The 16,936-nt window shown below is 46.3% G+C and overlaps 1 protein-coding gene across 2 annotated transcripts in view; it reads right to left on the reverse strand.

Moving 5' to 3' along the window:
* The window catches only part of LOC135901442 (protocadherin gamma-C3-like), a 288,857-nt gene that overhangs the window by 23,960 nt on the left and 247,961 nt on the right, over positions 1–16,936 (reverse strand). For both annotated transcript variants that reach the window (XM_065431249.1, XM_065431250.2), the window contains 8 exons: positions 15,848–15,940; positions 14,623–14,730; positions 12,451–12,552; positions 11,724–11,849; positions 11,129–11,219; positions 5,999–6,198; positions 4,028–4,243; positions 1,063–1,308 (listed from right to left, as the gene is read on the reverse strand). In XM_065431249.1, coding sequence (XP_065287321.1) covers positions 1,063–1,308; positions 4,028–4,243; positions 5,999–6,198; positions 11,129–11,219; positions 11,724–11,849; positions 12,451–12,552; positions 14,623–14,730; positions 15,848–15,940 — 1,182 coding nt within the window. The remainder of the gene's footprint in view (positions 1–1,062; positions 1,309–4,027; positions 4,244–5,998; positions 6,199–11,128; positions 11,220–11,723; positions 11,850–12,450; positions 12,553–14,622; positions 14,731–15,847; positions 15,941–16,936) is intronic.

Below are 16,936 nucleotides of genomic sequence, written 5' to 3' on the forward strand. Positions count from 1 at the left end.
TGCCCGTTGGCTCCTGGGGCACATACCCAGTGACGCCATGGATACTACCCAGTGCTATGCACTTTGTACATTTTTGGTACATGGCCGGTGAATTTTTTTGTGTGCTCTTTCTCAATTTACATGATCAAGTACGCGACGTTGTTACCGTGCACAGCAAAACAACATGTGGAATATAAGTGCTGGTACTCCACGTCTTAGTTTACCGCGGTGAGCTCTGTTGGCAGATTGTGTTTGAATCGCAATTTGCACAAATTTTCTACCTTATATATGTATCACCTGGTGCCGTGTATGTGGCCTGCCTCGTACAAGTGGCGCCCTTTCCCAAAAGCAGACACACGAAAATGCGCTTCCCGGTACGTCCGGCCCTACAAACCCACAGTGTGAAATCACTGGAAGCACCGCGAGGGCCTTCGTCCCGCCGTCTGCTTCACGCGCCAGTGCTCTGACTTCTGCCGTTCGCGGCGCTGTTCGCCAGCAAGCCGCTGAAGCGCTGCTGGTGCCTTACGATGACCGCCCAGTTCCTATAACAGCTGCCATGACGTGTCTGTGTCACGCCGGAAGGTTTGTGAGGCTGCGTGAAGAAGATTGCACGACGACAAACAACATCAACCACGATGGCGACGAAGGATGATATGAAGGTGGTAGTGTCATGACGACTGCGATGGTATGACGACGACAACGGTACGAAGGCAATGATGGCGTGACGAAGGGGACGAAATGACGGAGGAGTGTTCATGACAACGATCATAGTCGATGACAATGGCAACGGCTACGACAGCGGCAAGTTGATGAAACCAACATGGCGACGACGAGAAGAGTACAGCACGATGACGCCGGTATTACGACGTGCAGGTAAACACCGTTGCAGCAAATGTTACCAAGTTTAGAGTTGTAGCGCGCACGCGTCGACAAAACAACTTGCTTCGTTTAGCATCACTTCCTGTAGTGCGTGTAATTTGCATATTTCATTTAAATTACGCGTATCCATTTGCGGATCGTCTGTGTTGTGCAACAGAGGTTGCTCCTACATGGCTCATTTGGTGCGCAGACCTCGCAACCTACCTCGCCCTGGTTGTTGATAGTAAAGAGGCGCGCCGAAGGCCCGTCGATGGCGAGCTGTACTGAGTCGCCGGCGTCCGCGTCCGACGCCTCAACTCGACCCACGAGTGCTCCCTCGTGCACGGCGTCAAGATCGGTGAGCGTGAACGAGTAGCGCGGCTCACTGAACTGCGGGTCGTTGTCATTCACGTCCAGCACGCTCACGTTGACGCGCGCGACATCGCTGTGCTTGCCGTCGGTCGCCAGAACCTGCGGTAGAAAAACGCAGCGAGCATGTCACACGTTGCAGGCAACCACGATGAGTTAGCGCTGTCACAAGGCACCGAATGCGTGTCATACGTGCTTTTGCAGGCGAGAGCCTGTATAGGCTACTTTCGACGATCAGAAAAAGCTACGTTCAGCTCAGAGCCGATAACGCTAGCACTGCAATCGAAGAATGCTATAAATAAATAAATAAATAAATAAATAAATAAATAAATAAATAAATAAATAAATAAATAAATAAATGAATGAGATGGGCCAGATTCTTGGTTTATTTGATTCTAACATTTCACTATATACCACTGAATGCATCATCATGACGCCAGTCACTTCGTGCGTAAAACCATATGCATATAATTGCTCCCAAATCAGTGTACGTATCCAGCTTGAGACTCAGCAACGTTTGTTGTTGGAGAACCCAGTAGAGCAGCAGTAATAGATGAAAATCAGCAGACAGTAGCGATACAGCGAGCTTTGAAATCATTTACAGCGGCTGCAACAGGCGCTCGATGTAGAGAGCGTCTTCTTTTTATAGACGCCTTATTTTGCTTTCTGATTCACACAGCATCGCCCTCGTTCACCAAAATATCGCCTGCCTTAGAACTGAAGTACGCGCATAGAAATCACCACTCTCAGATAGTTAATGGCGCGCGAGACTCCACACATACTCACGCCCACTGCCGTAGAGCAGTGGTCAGTGCGTCCCTTCCAAAAGTGCACACATTGCCTCAAGAACAACGTTCAAACCACACTAGTGTTGGCGGGCAGTTTCGTTTTCCACCATCGTATAAAAAGCATGAATCTAAGAAAGAGGAGGAGGCGAGGCGACGACGTCGTCCGTAATCGTCAACGCTGGAACGTCATTAATTAACTGGCGTACGCAGCAGCCGAGAACCCACTTTCCAGATTTTAACTGTGGCCACAGGGAAATGTTGAAAGGCGACAACGGTATAAAAAAGCATTGCACATCTATACGAAATTTGGGTTGGCATGCATCATGCACAATGTCAGCGGTTAAGAGCGAACCCTTCCAGGTCAGCAAGAATCTCAAAACACAATCTCTATTCGATGCTTAGGCGTTCAGACAAATCTTTCAAGTTTGTCACGCACCCACTCCGCCAATATTCGACTGAAACTTCATAATCAATTGCGGGCTTTATAATGTCACCATATCTGCGAAGCTGTCCGCAATGACTATAATGTGTCTGCTTACTACGAGCAGTTTTATGGCACTACCTCTGCTCTCCGGGCAGTAAGGATTGTTGAATCGATAAATGTCCGAGTGAGTTTCTAGGTTTAGCTGCAGTACTGTAGAAGCGGCATGATACCGCCTAGGGCACAACGAGGTAAATTTGATGCTTAAACTATCACCGGATATGCACAGCACTTTTACCGCCAGCCTTTCCGAATTTTAATCCTAACATATCTATTACCTACATATTGAAACTTTCAAAGGTAACCAGAAACCAGAACCAGAACATTGACCTGGACGGAAATCCGTTGACAAAATTGTTGCCTAATGCTTACAAATACCCGCAGGTTACAAACTGTAGCTACGTTTACTCCATCTACAAGCGCAACACTGCGACTTCGCGTTCACCTGCTTTAAATTATGAGTCTTATCAATTCGACGTCATCAATAGCCCCACGTCAGGATTTTTCCACTGTGTCACACGCTTCGCAACGGCCGCCAACCTACAACAGCGTCTCGACAGAGATTGTGACGCGCCTGCGACGTCCCAAATGCCTCGAAGTGGCGAATCACACAATTATTAATTTTGGGTTCGATGGCCGACTTGTGCGGTGTGCACGTGTAGCAATGTCGTGAAGGAATGACAGGAGATCAAAGGGAACACGGGTATCTGCATGCGCGAGAACGGAAAAAGCATTTTGTTGAAACAAGGCGAGAGCGTATAGACGAAGGAACAAGGCAGAAAGCGCGACATAAAAAAAACTAAAAAAAGAAAACACAGGAGCTTAGAGATCCTCTACGCATGAAAGGAAAAGGTAAAGGAAAGGAAAAGAGCTGGAAGACGAAGAATCATATGTTACAATATTATAGCAGAAAAACTTGTGGCATTATAGACATCTAAAACCGGGCTGCCCGCACCACGTGTGGGGAAGCTTGGACCACGCCTAACACATTGTGCGACGCGGCGCCACTCTATTTTAACAGAAATTAAAGACGAAAGCCAAAACAAGTCCCGTATGGACCAATGAACTGTCCATCTGCCAGTACTTGCGTGCAGGAGTAGACCCCATGTTGAAAGTGGTCTGGTTACTTGGATTGACGACAGTGATGATGCAGATGAAGCGGATAACCGCCCTCCCGGCGGATACCAACCTGCTCCCGTCGCCGCCACGAAGGCGTACCCCCTCAACGAGCGCGCCCGTTCCTGTCCAAAAGCCGGCTGACCGCGCTACCAAAAACTTTCTAAATCCTTCCATAATGAAGTCACCAACCACCCATAGTCTTCCCTAGGCGCAAGAAAAGCGCACGCCTTGACAGTGCCAGTGTCCCAGGCAGGAAGTGGCCGGAAAAAGAGACGGGTGTAACCATCTGCGCCAAGATGGCGAAGACATGCAGCTAAAAATCACCGTCAGACTGGCTTCTTCGCCAAAACCTATCCCTCCCGGAAGTAGGGCACGCGAGAACGCCAGCCGTTTGCGACGCACTCACGTCAGAAAAATGGCGTAAAGAACCAACCTTCAGTGCGTAAAATTGCTTGCTTTCGTAGTCCAGAGACTGGGCCAGGACCAGTTCTCCCGAGTCGTGGATGGTGAAAGCTGCTCCGTCTTCGTTGCCGTCAACAATGAGCTCGAAGCGGATGCCTCCCTTGTCGGCGGCGCTGCGCGTCGTCTGCAACGTCAGTAGCGTCTGGCCAGGAGGAGTGCTCTCCATTACGCGGGCCTCGTACTCCTCCTGCGTGTCATTGGAACAAACGGTAAAGAAACTCAGTCCTAGTCGCGAGCCCGTACGTGCTACAAATTGCGACCTTATAACGTCATGGCGATTGACAAACCATGGATTGTAAGGAATTTTTATTGTGGTGTGAATGTTTGTCAGAGTCTACGGCTGCCTCGCTGAGGCAACGACAGTGAGTAAGCGGGTATGCGACCATATAAAAGCTCGATTAAGCAGTTCCTGTAATGGCACCTCTAACTAATCTACACCACAACTTAATACGTTTTTACAGTACAGGCCCACTATGCTGTGCCTTTTCAAAGCATAAATACTAGCAAGAAAAACATTCCTGTTAGTCCACTATAATGTTCTTATACAGAGTGTCTCACGTAAAGTGTACCAAGGATCTTTAAAAAAAAACTGGTGAGCCCCAGCTGAATGAAACCAATGACATATGGCTTGCCGTCATGTGGTGCTCCTTATAGTACTTATTATATTACGTGCAATTAGTTAATTAACTAAGATAAGGTATGACTCAAGACACGTGGTCATTTCAAGTCTGCTCTGAAGAGAAACCCCTGGAGTAGTCTAATTTTCGCTTGCCACCAAGCGTGCACATTTCTTAGAGGGCGTCGTATGAGGTCCTTGGCGTGACTGCAAATCTAGATTTAACGCGATAGCGTTAAGGGCCCCGTGTCGCAGAAAATCTGGTGTCGGCGACCCCTTGCTGCGTCAACCGTCTTTTCAGTAAAAATATTTCTGAATGAAATTTCGAAACTCGCATGCCCAACGATTCTTCCATCACCAAAGTTCCCCATGCCTTGTCTTTCATTCCTTACAAAGTTATTCCTCAAATTTTGAGAGTGGCACCCCACAGATAAATATAATGGTAAAAAATAACACCGACAGGGCATATCTCTTATGTGAGATCTTCTCAGATAGAAGTATTAAAAGTGCGAAATAATAACAGATCAACACACGCAAGAGGCCGTGTTTCTACCAGAAGGCTCGCCTTGGTGCATAGCGTTCGCCGCCAGCGCTTCCCAATAAACGTTGCGGTCACTTAAGCTGCAGTTCGGGGAAGCATGTAAAGCAGTCAGAGGTTTTTGAATGCTATCACCTTGCACTCTGAAAGGTGAAGCTTTGGCGTCCTCCAAATTTTTCATGTCATTCAGGCCTTACTTAACATCTTAAATAACACGCTCTGGTTTCTAGGTTTTGGGCAGACTCACCTGTTGAATGTTTTGGCATCTCCCTTCTGTCGTCGTCATCATCAGCCATCGTGCAGCTCTTTATTTCCCTCTTCACGTTAGCCCAGCGCTGAGTGTCTGGCTAGGGGTATGCACCTCAGGCCGATCTCTCTGCATTTACTATATTTAAGCTTTCTCTGTCATGGTGATGATGATGACGATGATGATGACTTATTGGCATCCCCTTTGAAACGTGGCGGTGACAAATCGTCGCCTAGCCTGCTTGAGTTAATCAGGTGTGCTATAGACGCTTTTATTTCTGCGTTTTGTATGCATCCGATCCTCCTTCTTTTTTAGTCTTCCTCAATGCTTATTAATCCACCTTGTACCGCTACCTATGCCTGTAACGAAGTTGGTGGCATCAATCTCTTTCTCGCTTTTTGCTCCATCGATACTCTAAAGGTCTCTGGCCTATCTAGACTGCTGACCGGTCGATGCTTCCATCCACTTTAAATCCAAGCGCTTCAGGATCATTTACGTTACCTACGGGTCTCTATCTCTCTCCACGTGACACATGCCTCACCTGGAGGAAGTGCAGTTCGTGGGGCGGGAACCGGTCGGCGGTGAGCGTGAGCGTGGTGAGCGCGAACCGATCCGGGTTGTCGTGCTGCGTGGCTCGCACCACCAGCGTCACGGGCAGAGCGAATCCTTCGGGCAGAGGCCGCACCAGAGACACGTGGCCCGTCTGAGGGTGCAGGTCGAAGTACGAGTACTCGTTGGCATCTGCAGGAAACAGAGAAAAAAACAATGAAACCAGTATACACAGTCACAAGCATCATGGGAAGCAGGGGTGGGGGGAGTTAGGGGCATGGAGAGTGGAATAAAAGATAGAAGGTACGCATTTTAACGAGGAAAGCATTCGGTTGTCTACTCTGTGTTGGTGGAGTGAAACAGGGAAATCGAAATTAAAGAGACAGGAAAGAGAGCGAAGTCTGTGCTTATGCTTCTTTTTTATATATTTATGTGCTATTTTGTGGCTTTTGTAAAATATTCTACGGCCTAAATATACATTATGAGATCACCAGTCCCTAAATTTTGATTATCACTCATAACCTGAAATTTTGCAGAACTTCGTCTAGTGGCTACGTAATAGGAGCTTTTCTTGCATGTAGCGGGTACGGGGAGAAATGGGTTTTCCTTCGCGAGCTAAAGTTCCGCCTTTATTAATGTTGAAATACAGACTGCGCGGCACCTAGAGTCACGGCACTCTAGGTGCCGTGACTGTCGGTGCCATCGTGCTGTGTAGTATGCGATGACGCATGTCCGGCCGAGCACACACACGGTGCGTCTGACGTTGGAGGTCACATGATATGCCTTGGGCACCATTACGAAGGGCGAGGAGAAGGGGCTGGTGGCTTGATGCGCGCCGTATTTCTCTGCGCCTTCTGTTGGAGTTCACGTTATCTCCCGAGTATGCAACGTGCGACGCTGTAGAAGAATAGCGAGGGCAGCGGTAGTACGGAACGTTCACTTTGAGACAAGCACGAGGGCTCCCCGCGTCCGGCACTCCTTATTACGCAAGCGTTGCTTTCCTTCAAGTGAAATATGTTCATGTTTGTCGTTGGGCGCCTAACACAACACACACATGGTTACTAACCATTACAATAAACTTGGTATAACTATGGTGTAAACTCAAGCATTACACAAATTAAACTAGACCGTCTACTGCCGCCGTTAGGTACCCGCCGCAACATCGCTCTTGCGTGCTTATTCCACAAATATGTTTACACGAATAAACGAACCCGGTTACAACTACAAGTATTCTACTCTTTTTCCCTCAGGTTACATAATCAGTTCAGTTTCATCCGCATATACGGTAAAACAAATGCATCTAATTCATCCGCGCTACCTCGTGCCATTCGCCCTTGGAATGACCTCCCTGATAACATAGCCTCCATATCTAACCCCGGCAAGTTCCGCTGTCAGTTACTCACGCTTTACCCATTTAATACTGTTCCCGAAAGCCCACTCTAGTGTATTTTATTGCGTATTTTTGCAATGTTATACATTATTTTCATAAACAGTATTCAATTTGCTCTGTTAATGATAACAACTGTTCGTGTGTCTTCAGATATTGCTTTGTATTCCCTGTGCCTTGAATATTGTATAACACGGCAGTCTTTTCATAACACTGTTACTGTCGTAAAATTGTACTTTTTATGTCTTTACTGTTTAAAATGCCCCCCTTCCTTTATACCCTGCCGTGGGGCGTGTAAGGTTCTTTTGAATAAATAAATAAATATATACGGTTCATTGAAACACGAGCCTTAATTACGCTCTGTAATGTTTTATTGTTTTGCCATGGTAGTCAATGGTTCGTCTTTTGCGAAGAATCGGAGAATGCGAAGAATTTCTTGCTCATCACGACCACATTGTGCTAAATAGACAGGTAGGTTGCTGCCTCGCCTCGTTCCGGGCCTCTTAAAAAATCAAGTGTCTGATGGTGGCACCTAGCCTCTGACTTCCAGCACAGTAGCCCGATGCTGTAACCGTTAGGACCACTATCTATCTATCTATCTATCTATCTATCTATCTATCTATCTATCTATCTATCTATCTATCTATCTATCTGTCTATCTGTCTATCTGTCTATCTGTCTGTCTGTCTGTCTGTCTGTCTGTCTGTCTGTCTGTCTGTCTGTCTGTCTGTCTGTCTGTCTGTCTGTCTGTCTGTCTGTCTGTCTGTCTGTCTGTCTGTCTGTCTGTCTGTCTGTCTGTCTGTCTGTCTGTCTGTCTGTCTGTCTGTCTGTCTGTCTGTCTGTCTGTCTGTCTGTCTGTCTGTCTGTCTGTCTGTCTGTCTGTCTGTCTGTCTGTCTGTCTGTCTGTCTGTCTGTCTGTCTGTCTGTCTGTCTGTCTGTCTGTCTGTCTGTCTGTCTGTCTGTCTGTCTGTCTGTCTGTCTGTCTGTCTGTCTGTCTGTCTGTCTGTCTGTCTGTCTGTCTGTCTGTCTGTCTGTCTGTCTGTCTGTCTGTCTGTCTGTCTGTCTGTCTGTCTGTCTGTCTGTCTGTCTGTCTGTCTGTCTGTCTGTCTGTCTGTCTGTCTGTCTGTCTGTCTGTCTGTCTGTCTGTCTGTCTGTCTGTCTGTCTGTCTGTCTGTCTGTCTGTCTGTCTGTCTGTCTGTCTGTCTGTCTGTCTGTCTATCTATCTATCTATCTATCTATCTATCTATCTATCTATCTATCTATCTATCTGTCTGTCTGTCTGTCTGTCTGTCTGTGTCCGTCCGTCCGTCCGTCCGTCCGTCCGTCCATCTATCTATCTATCTATCTATCTATCTATCTATCTATCTATCTATCTATCTATCTATCTATCTATCTATCTATCTATCTATCTATCTATCTATCTATCTATCTATCTATCTATCTATCTATCTATCTATCTATCTGTCTGTCTGTCTGTCTGTCTGTCTGTCTGTCTGTCTGTCTGTCTGTCTGTCTGTCTGTCTGTCTGTGCATTTATATATTTATTAATTACCTTCATGTACTATATATCAAAACAGACGCTACTCTGCGTAGATTAAATTGCTGCCTTCTCTCTCACTTAACTGTGTCGCTTGGCTACTTACGTAGAAGTGATCGCCTCCTGCTCTGTAGCACGTTTAAAGTGGTCAGAATGGGGGATGCTCCATGCATTGAAAAGTTAAGGGGAACGGTCATTGATAACCAGGGTTGGTAAGTACCACTCGCGTTACGCGCTTAGATGACGCGCAGTGGGCTGCAGGCGCTAGTCGAGGAATGGTCTTTACTCGGCTCTTGAGTGGAATTATACAACCAATTCTGCGTCCCGCACTCATCAAAGTAAGGCCATGGGCGCCATTCTAACCAACCACCTCGTTCGCAGTAGCATAACAACTGCTGGTGTGCACTGTTACAACCATTTATTCTACGTAGAAGACGTCCGTGACGCTCCTGACACCTGCGTGTTAATACAACTTCAGCGAATGTGAGAGAGTGTTGATGCAGTGCATATCATGGCATAGATAAATAATTATAGAAGTTTACTTCCCTAGTTATATAACCACACTTCTCTCTGATAGCCCATGCCTACTGAAAGACTTGCGTCCTTAAGGCAGTGTGGACACTTTACGCTTATCCCAGTTCCTGGATTGTAGTAACGAATAGCATCGAGGAGGTTTCGAAACTACTCGCTTCTTTGTGCGTGTGAGAAGTAAGCGATGTATTTTACAGCTATTCGATGCACCCGACAAAGTTCGGCGGGCTTAAATCAAGAGAAGCCATTGTAGTATCAACACAATCGCGTGAAATGAAGGTAATGTAATTATTTGCTCTTTAAAACGTCTCAGGACGAAAGCTGATATGCTTAGATTGTAAGTAAACAGCCGCCTCGGTGGGCATTGCATTGTGCAGAATAACCACGCTGAATGAGTCACCACCCGCTATCGGCCGCAATAGCTGAGTGTCTATGGCGTTTCCCTACTGTATTCGAGGTCATGGCTTTGATCCCGGTGGTGGTGGCTGAATTTCGGTGGGCGCGAAATGCAAGAACACTCTAGAACCTCGATTTAGGTGCACGGTTAATCGCAGAGGGTCAAACTTTATAGCAGAGTCTGCCACTGAGGTGTTCCCCAAAATGAGATCGTGATTTTAGCACGTAAAACCTAAAAAATGTATTAACTTAACTTTACTTTTGAATTTTATCCATTGAAACGGCTCGTGATGTCATGCTTTGCGCCAGGACATGGTAACCAACGTTGTCAACGTGCAACCCATGAAGATCATTAAAAGTATGTATATCTGTATTCGGACAATGTGCAAGTCACCTTCGTGTCTTCACTTTTAAAGCAAGGCTACCAGCGAGGTCGCCGTGCGCGGACTGCCGGGGTGGAGCTAGGATAGGACAACGAGCAAGGACTAAATATTGTTATAGTACCTGCCTATGAAGCCATGAAAAAAATGTCGCGTTTGTTCTAACCAGCTGCGAACACATTGTAGTTTCTTTTACCGATAACAGCGACTTTTTAAGATAGAGAGTTACAAGCTTTAGTGCTAAGCTGAAGATCTAGTTTACCTGATAACCTGGCATGCTAGTCCACGGGTAAGGTGAATCTAATAATAACCGTCGCATTTATTTGCACGATATCTCATTTAGCTGTATAGTGTTTTATCAGCCGCTTTACTAAAGCTTCGCTTCACGTACAAATGACAAATGGGTGATCTTTTTTTAAGGTAAACCTATTTAGTTGTACAGCATTTAAATAACCATTTCACGAAACGTTCGCTTCACATGACTTCCAACGAAATGGTTTGGACCTGCACATGTATTTGTTTCTTTTGTATCAATGTATTCACGCGGGGCAGTCCGTGTATAAGCAGAGAGCGCGGCATGACGACATCACGCTTCCGTCGGGCGGCATGGCACCACAAGGCTCCCCGCAGTTGCAGGGAATAATTTGTTTTAGAGCAACAAACGACGCCCTGCGGTATAGTAAAAGTCGACCACCGCGACTTAGCACGTTGATAGGCCACGCGTGAACCTTCTGTTAGCAGGGCGTATATAGGTAGCTAGCCAGGAACGATGTCACGGATGATCCCCTCCGTGATCGTCGTGGGGAATCCTCCGTCTGAATGCCTTTTACGCGTCGTGCAGCACAGTAGCAGGAGCCCTTTCACAACGCTGAGCAATTGTCGAAGTCGTACCTGAATTAAAGGTGTACTTGATGGCGGCCTTGATCTCTTCGTCAGGATCTTCCGCTTCTATCTTGCTTGGCTTCACGTCCAGTGGTGCGCCCTAGAAGAAAAGCACTTAGTTTTACATTTGACGACGGTGGCTCTAAGGCTGCACCGACTCTTTTTTGAGACATGCGTCGAGATACTCGTACTGTATAGCCCAAATGCAAACAGGCCCCAAAACCTCTCAGTACCTAACCACCAGCTGCACGATATTATAATGCCAAGCTGGACGTGCTAGACTGACAGTAAAATAAAACAACGCGGAAAACCTCTAAGCCCCATTCACCATGTCCCTCCGCCACAAAAGCATCACATGGATATAAACTCTTTGACTGTTTGGATTCTTCACTTGGATGACACACATTTAGTTTTACTCTTTTCAGTTACCTGAACGTTGCGTGTAATACGGCGATCAAAATACAATTGACATATATTGGCAGTAAGCGCTGATCCACTTTTTTTTGCGTTACCTTTGTGTCTTGGCGTCCAGGTGAACGCAACTTACCAATTCATTGGTGAAGCCACCTTCAGTGACCAGAAGTAGAAAGGAACGTCAGCTTACCAGGCGGGTGTTGTTGTGCAGCTGGACGAAGTAGCTTTCTGCCTTGAACCTGGGGTTCTGGTCGTCAGCGTCGTGTACCACCACCACCAGGGTGGTGTGCGAGCTCTGCGGGGGGTTTCCTTGGTCCTATGGGTAAAAGCAAAATGCGTTAACGATGTATGCTCACACACCTTGCTTTTTTACCAAATCCTTGTCATTAAAGCCTGAGTGGACACAAGCGACACACTCTTCTGCTTAGTTACGGGAGTTAGTTCTTTAGCGAGAAAACGCCACCAAGCCTCTTTGCGGCTCACCGTCAAAAGTACTGCAAGGAACAGCGGCGACGGTTCTTCGTTATTTTAAGATGCAAGTCCAAATCATTATATCTGTTTTATTAACCTGTGAGGCACGCATGTATTGCAACGCAATTGTCGAAATGTTTCGTTTTCTACCAATGGTATCATCGAGACAGTAGCTTTCAATAACAGATCGACATGCTGTGTTTGTCAGAAAGCAAGGAACGCACGATGGTAGACAGCTGTAGTAGCTCTTATCGAGCCTACGTCCGCTGAAGTGCGCCGACTCCCTTTTATTTTCTTGTCGTGTAGACTTTTTCGCCACCCACAAAGTAAGGCAATGCGTACTCCAGTAGTGATGCAGCATTGTTGCGATCTGATTTTTTTAGTGTAATGCTGCACGCGCCTATGCTTTCAGTAAAGTAAAGTCAAAGTTGCCTCGGGCAGCTCACCTGCGCCCTTAGAGTTATGGTGAACTTCGGCAGGGTCTCGTGGTCTAGCTTGTCCATAAGTAGCAGTGAACCTTCCCATCTGTTCTCGAAGGCCAAGAGGTGCTGCGCATGGCGTAGGGAAACGTTTTGCATCATGACACACGCAATTGTGTGCCACATGCCACTTGCATGTCACTGCATGTCACTTGCATTTCACATGTCACCTCACAGGCAATCTTTGCAATGACAAAGACACGCCTTAAAGATCTGCTGGAATATTTCGGCATGACCTTATTAGGAGGTAATGATAATAAATCAAAAATTTTGTAACCTGGGTAATCAAAGCACTGTCTCATTTGTGTTGGCAATGAAAGGCCACAATGGTGTGCTTCTGGAACATAAAGACACACTTCTAATAAACTTATATTGGTGAATTTCATTACAAAAGATAAAAGAAAGAACTCTGTCGACTCTTCGTGTGTGACTGTCACATAATTAACAAGCGTTCTTCTCGCCAGCAACGATATTAAGTTGATTCACCACCAATTTTTGTTTAACGTAGGTCTGCACACCACTAGAATATTACGTACAAAGAGAAAATCACGCTAACACCCCCTGAGGGTAGCCTAGATACGTCAGCAGTTTTAGCTTTAGAATATACAACACTCTAATTATGGATGCCTACTCAAGTTGGTGCGCGATTAAATTGTGTGAAACCACCCATTGGTATGGTAGCACGTCGAAGACGATGATTACGGCAAGGAAGCAGAAGTACGACGGTGCACCCTGTCCTGTCGATATTCCGAGCCCTTGCTTATGGTGTTCCCCACTGCTTTCTTCTAATCACTCAAGTACTGACATGATAGGAGCAGATCGAAGCAAAAAAGCAATATAAACTAGGAAGGAAAAAACAAAAACAAGAGGCAAGTGCAAGCAATATGAGTGAGTGCGACAGTCAGCAGCTGTTAGGAAGCAAGGTGCTCAACAAGTGCTGAACACGGTAGATAATGCAAAGTTGATTGCCCGTAGTGCATGAAATCTGGGAACAATACAATACTTCAGAATCGTCATGCGCGTTACCCTTCACCAGGCAACGAGTGTTCTGGCGAGGCATGGCTTTAGCCTTTGCAGGGTTGGTAATAAAGCTGGTGGACGAGGACGAGTGCACAAATAGGAGATGGGGCGCGGTTGCATGCTTGCAGGGTACAGTGTTGTAACGAATATGGGATTTGCGTTCGATAGACAGCACAGCTGCTGGTTGGTGGGCTGAACAACTTGTAGAAATAAAGTGCACAAAAACGAACTTTTGTTCCACTGAGCACTGTGAAGGACATATAAATTTTAAAAATTCGAGATGTTAACATATTTACTGAGAAATTTTGTTATTCTTTCGATTGGGTTCGACATTTGACTTAGCTGTAAACACATGGCAGTAAAAATTGTGATGATCGAGCTATAAAGAAGCTTGATATATTTATTTTAGTGTCCCACTCTCGTGTACATAAAAACAAGGGCGTTTATTTTCTTGTTCTCGTGCCCGGAACGAAACAAAGCGTGGCGCTCGTACAAGTGTCAGCAGAACTTTACAGTGTAGCAGATAAGTGATTTAAGGTGAAGATATATAACTAGAACTACTGACATAGGAAATAAGTACGAATATACACTAAGTATAAGGGAGCGCGATGCATGGCGAATGCACAATTAAACCAGACGCTACAGGCCAACGATATATTGACACGCTTGCTACGTCTAGCTTGTACTTTTGGGATTCTTTGGTCTCCCTAATAAAACGTTTGGTTCTTGCTTGCGAAAAAATTGACTGTTTGTGTAAAGATTAGTTTCTTTTTCACCGATTTTATTGCAGTACTTACAAGAGTGCTGAGGTTAAGCGCCAATCACATGGTATATGGTGACGCTTTCGAACAGCCGCATTCATAAATCTTTCGGCACACTGCAATTTCTATCGGTCGTACCAACCTGTTACATTCGCCATTACCAGCTTCTTTCTTTGTTTATGAGTCACAACTTTGGCCCAGTAACTTTGCATTACTTTGCACAACTTCGGCATAAACGTGAGTATAATATGTCTTGATCGCTCTGTTTATAAAGGGAGAAAGCATTGTTAAAACATCAAGTGAAATGCAATGCAACAAGCACAGCTTGCGACAAGAAAACAACGCATGTGTGGCGTACCGAGTGTGGTCCGTCATCGACAAAGTATTCGACAGTACTAAAGAGACCAGGCTGGTCCATGTCCACGGCTCGGATGCCTTGCATGACCGTCGTACCTGGCACAGTACTCTGCAGGGCAAAAGATAAAACACATAAAACGATGTTACAAAGCGAAATATTAAATGTATTAGTTTTATGTTGCTTTTAGGAAGCCGTGTAACTCTTACTGGTCTCGACAGGACGGGGGAATTCGGAAACTGCTTCATTCGCGGTACCCGAGCGCGGAGCAGACAGTCCCGCGTCATCGAGCTAACCATACTTTTTGGCTAAAGCTTTTCGGTACTGCTGAGGTTGGCGCTGTTCTGTTCTTCGTTGTGTTCTTCACAGTTCTCTCTTTTACTGTTCCGTTAGATCAGGACGCGCCTATATCGCCCTACGGGTTCTTTCAAGCGAATAGTTTACTTTGACTTCTTCACCTACTTTCGCGGTTGGTTATCGGGGGGGGGGGGGGTCGACCTCGCACCGCTAATACAAAGGATGCGTGTTCTCTTCCATCCGATTTGTGGGGCGCGCTCGTTGCCGAACGCCAAACGTACATATCTAAGATTTAACACAAAAAACGTTGATGCGAACGCATAGTTCGGACCTCTCGATATGACACATTTAAAGGAACAATAAGATCTTACCCAATTTCATTAAATATCCAGAGCTATAGCGGGTGTTGCCTATACATAGGCAATGGGCGACAATGCGAATCTAGACCTCGGTCGGCTGAAGAAATGCCTCCGTAACGTCGTACGCTTGGCACAACAGTGGTGCGCGTGTAGCAAATAGATGGGCCTGCTGACACGTGCTGTCGCGCGTCTGAAGGTTTAAATGCATCGATCGAGTGCCGCCACCCTCTCCCACTGTGTCGGTTGCAAGAGAGGGCTCCGCCACTGCGACAAATGGACTGGTTGACGGTTCTGTTCTCTAGAGAATCACGCAATGAAACAACAAATGGGGCCCAAGCGTGATCATTGAAACTTCAAGCGCATGATTTCTTCAATAAAGCGAACAGCTTGCTAAAAGCAATCGGCCATTCGCTTATATTGAGAATCATCGTTGACGGTTTCTGCACGATTTTAACGCCAGTAGCATTCTGAGCCAGCTCCAGTCACGTTGCGTCTTTCTGTCTATCTAGCTATAACAATCACAATATCACAATCTTTGAGAAAACGCAGCAGGTGAACATGGGTGCGCTTACCTCGCTGATGTTGAGGAAGTAAGGGGTGCCCTGGAATTCTGGAGCGTTGTCGTTGGCATCCGTCACGATTATTCGAACCGGCACAGTGATGCTCTGCACATGAACGAAAAATACGTACATTGAAGACAAATGTAATTTTACTGCGAATGGCTCTAATGTCGTGAGAGGATGATAGCTTAACGTTCCTTTAATCACTTAATACAGCAGGCCAGATTGCTACCATCAATGATTACCGCGGGAAACCGAGATAGCGAACTGCGAAGAGACACGACTACGAGACAACGTACCACAATTACGAAATCCTGTTATTGCAATTAGAATTTTTCGCCTATTGCAGGCACCCAGTGACCAAAGTTGTCGACTACCTTGGGCCACAAAGTACGCACTCGTGCTGCCGCCGCGGTCGTTCCGGCGTGATGATTCCAGCTATGCCGTTGAGGTCACGCCATCGTCGCCATACAGTGGTCGTCATTCCAATGTCGTCACGTTGTCTTCGTACCATCGTCCCGCTTCACAAACGTCACCAAATTGCCACGATACCGTTGTCGACATACCGACTTCGCCGTTCCCATCGACGACATTCCTTCATTCCATCGCAGTCATACTATCGTCATTCAATTGTGATAACATCACGATTACCATGCTACCGTCGTCATTGCGTCGTTGTCATACATTTGTCGTCATGCATTCGTTATCACACCATCATGATGTGCCGTCATGGTCGTTCCGTCGTCGCCATTCGAACTTCGTCATTCGATTCTCGTCATACCATCGTCGTCATGCCAACGTCGCCATGCAGCCGCCGTTGTCATGACACCTTCCTCATCATAGAGTCATCGTCATCGCATTGTCGTTATGCCGTTTTGTTACGATGTCCTTATATTAAAGTCATTTCAGAAACGTCTTTTAATTGTTCTCATGCCGTCGTCTTCGTGAGGCCTTCGTTGACCCATCCGCGTCATTCATTCTTCGTTGTAATCACGATGATATCGTTAAATCCTGGCTATGCCACCGTGGTCTTGCCATCTCGTCATTGTGTAGCCGTCATGCATTTGGTTGTTATGCCATCGTCATGGTGCCATCAGGGTC

The sequence above is a fragment of the Dermacentor albipictus genome, chromosome 1, assembly GCF_038994185.2.
Source record: "Dermacentor albipictus isolate Rhodes 1998 colony chromosome 1, USDA_Dalb.pri_finalv2, whole genome shotgun sequence".
In the NCBI taxonomy this organism is placed as follows: domain Eukaryota; kingdom Metazoa; phylum Arthropoda; class Arachnida; order Ixodida; family Ixodidae; genus Dermacentor; species Dermacentor albipictus.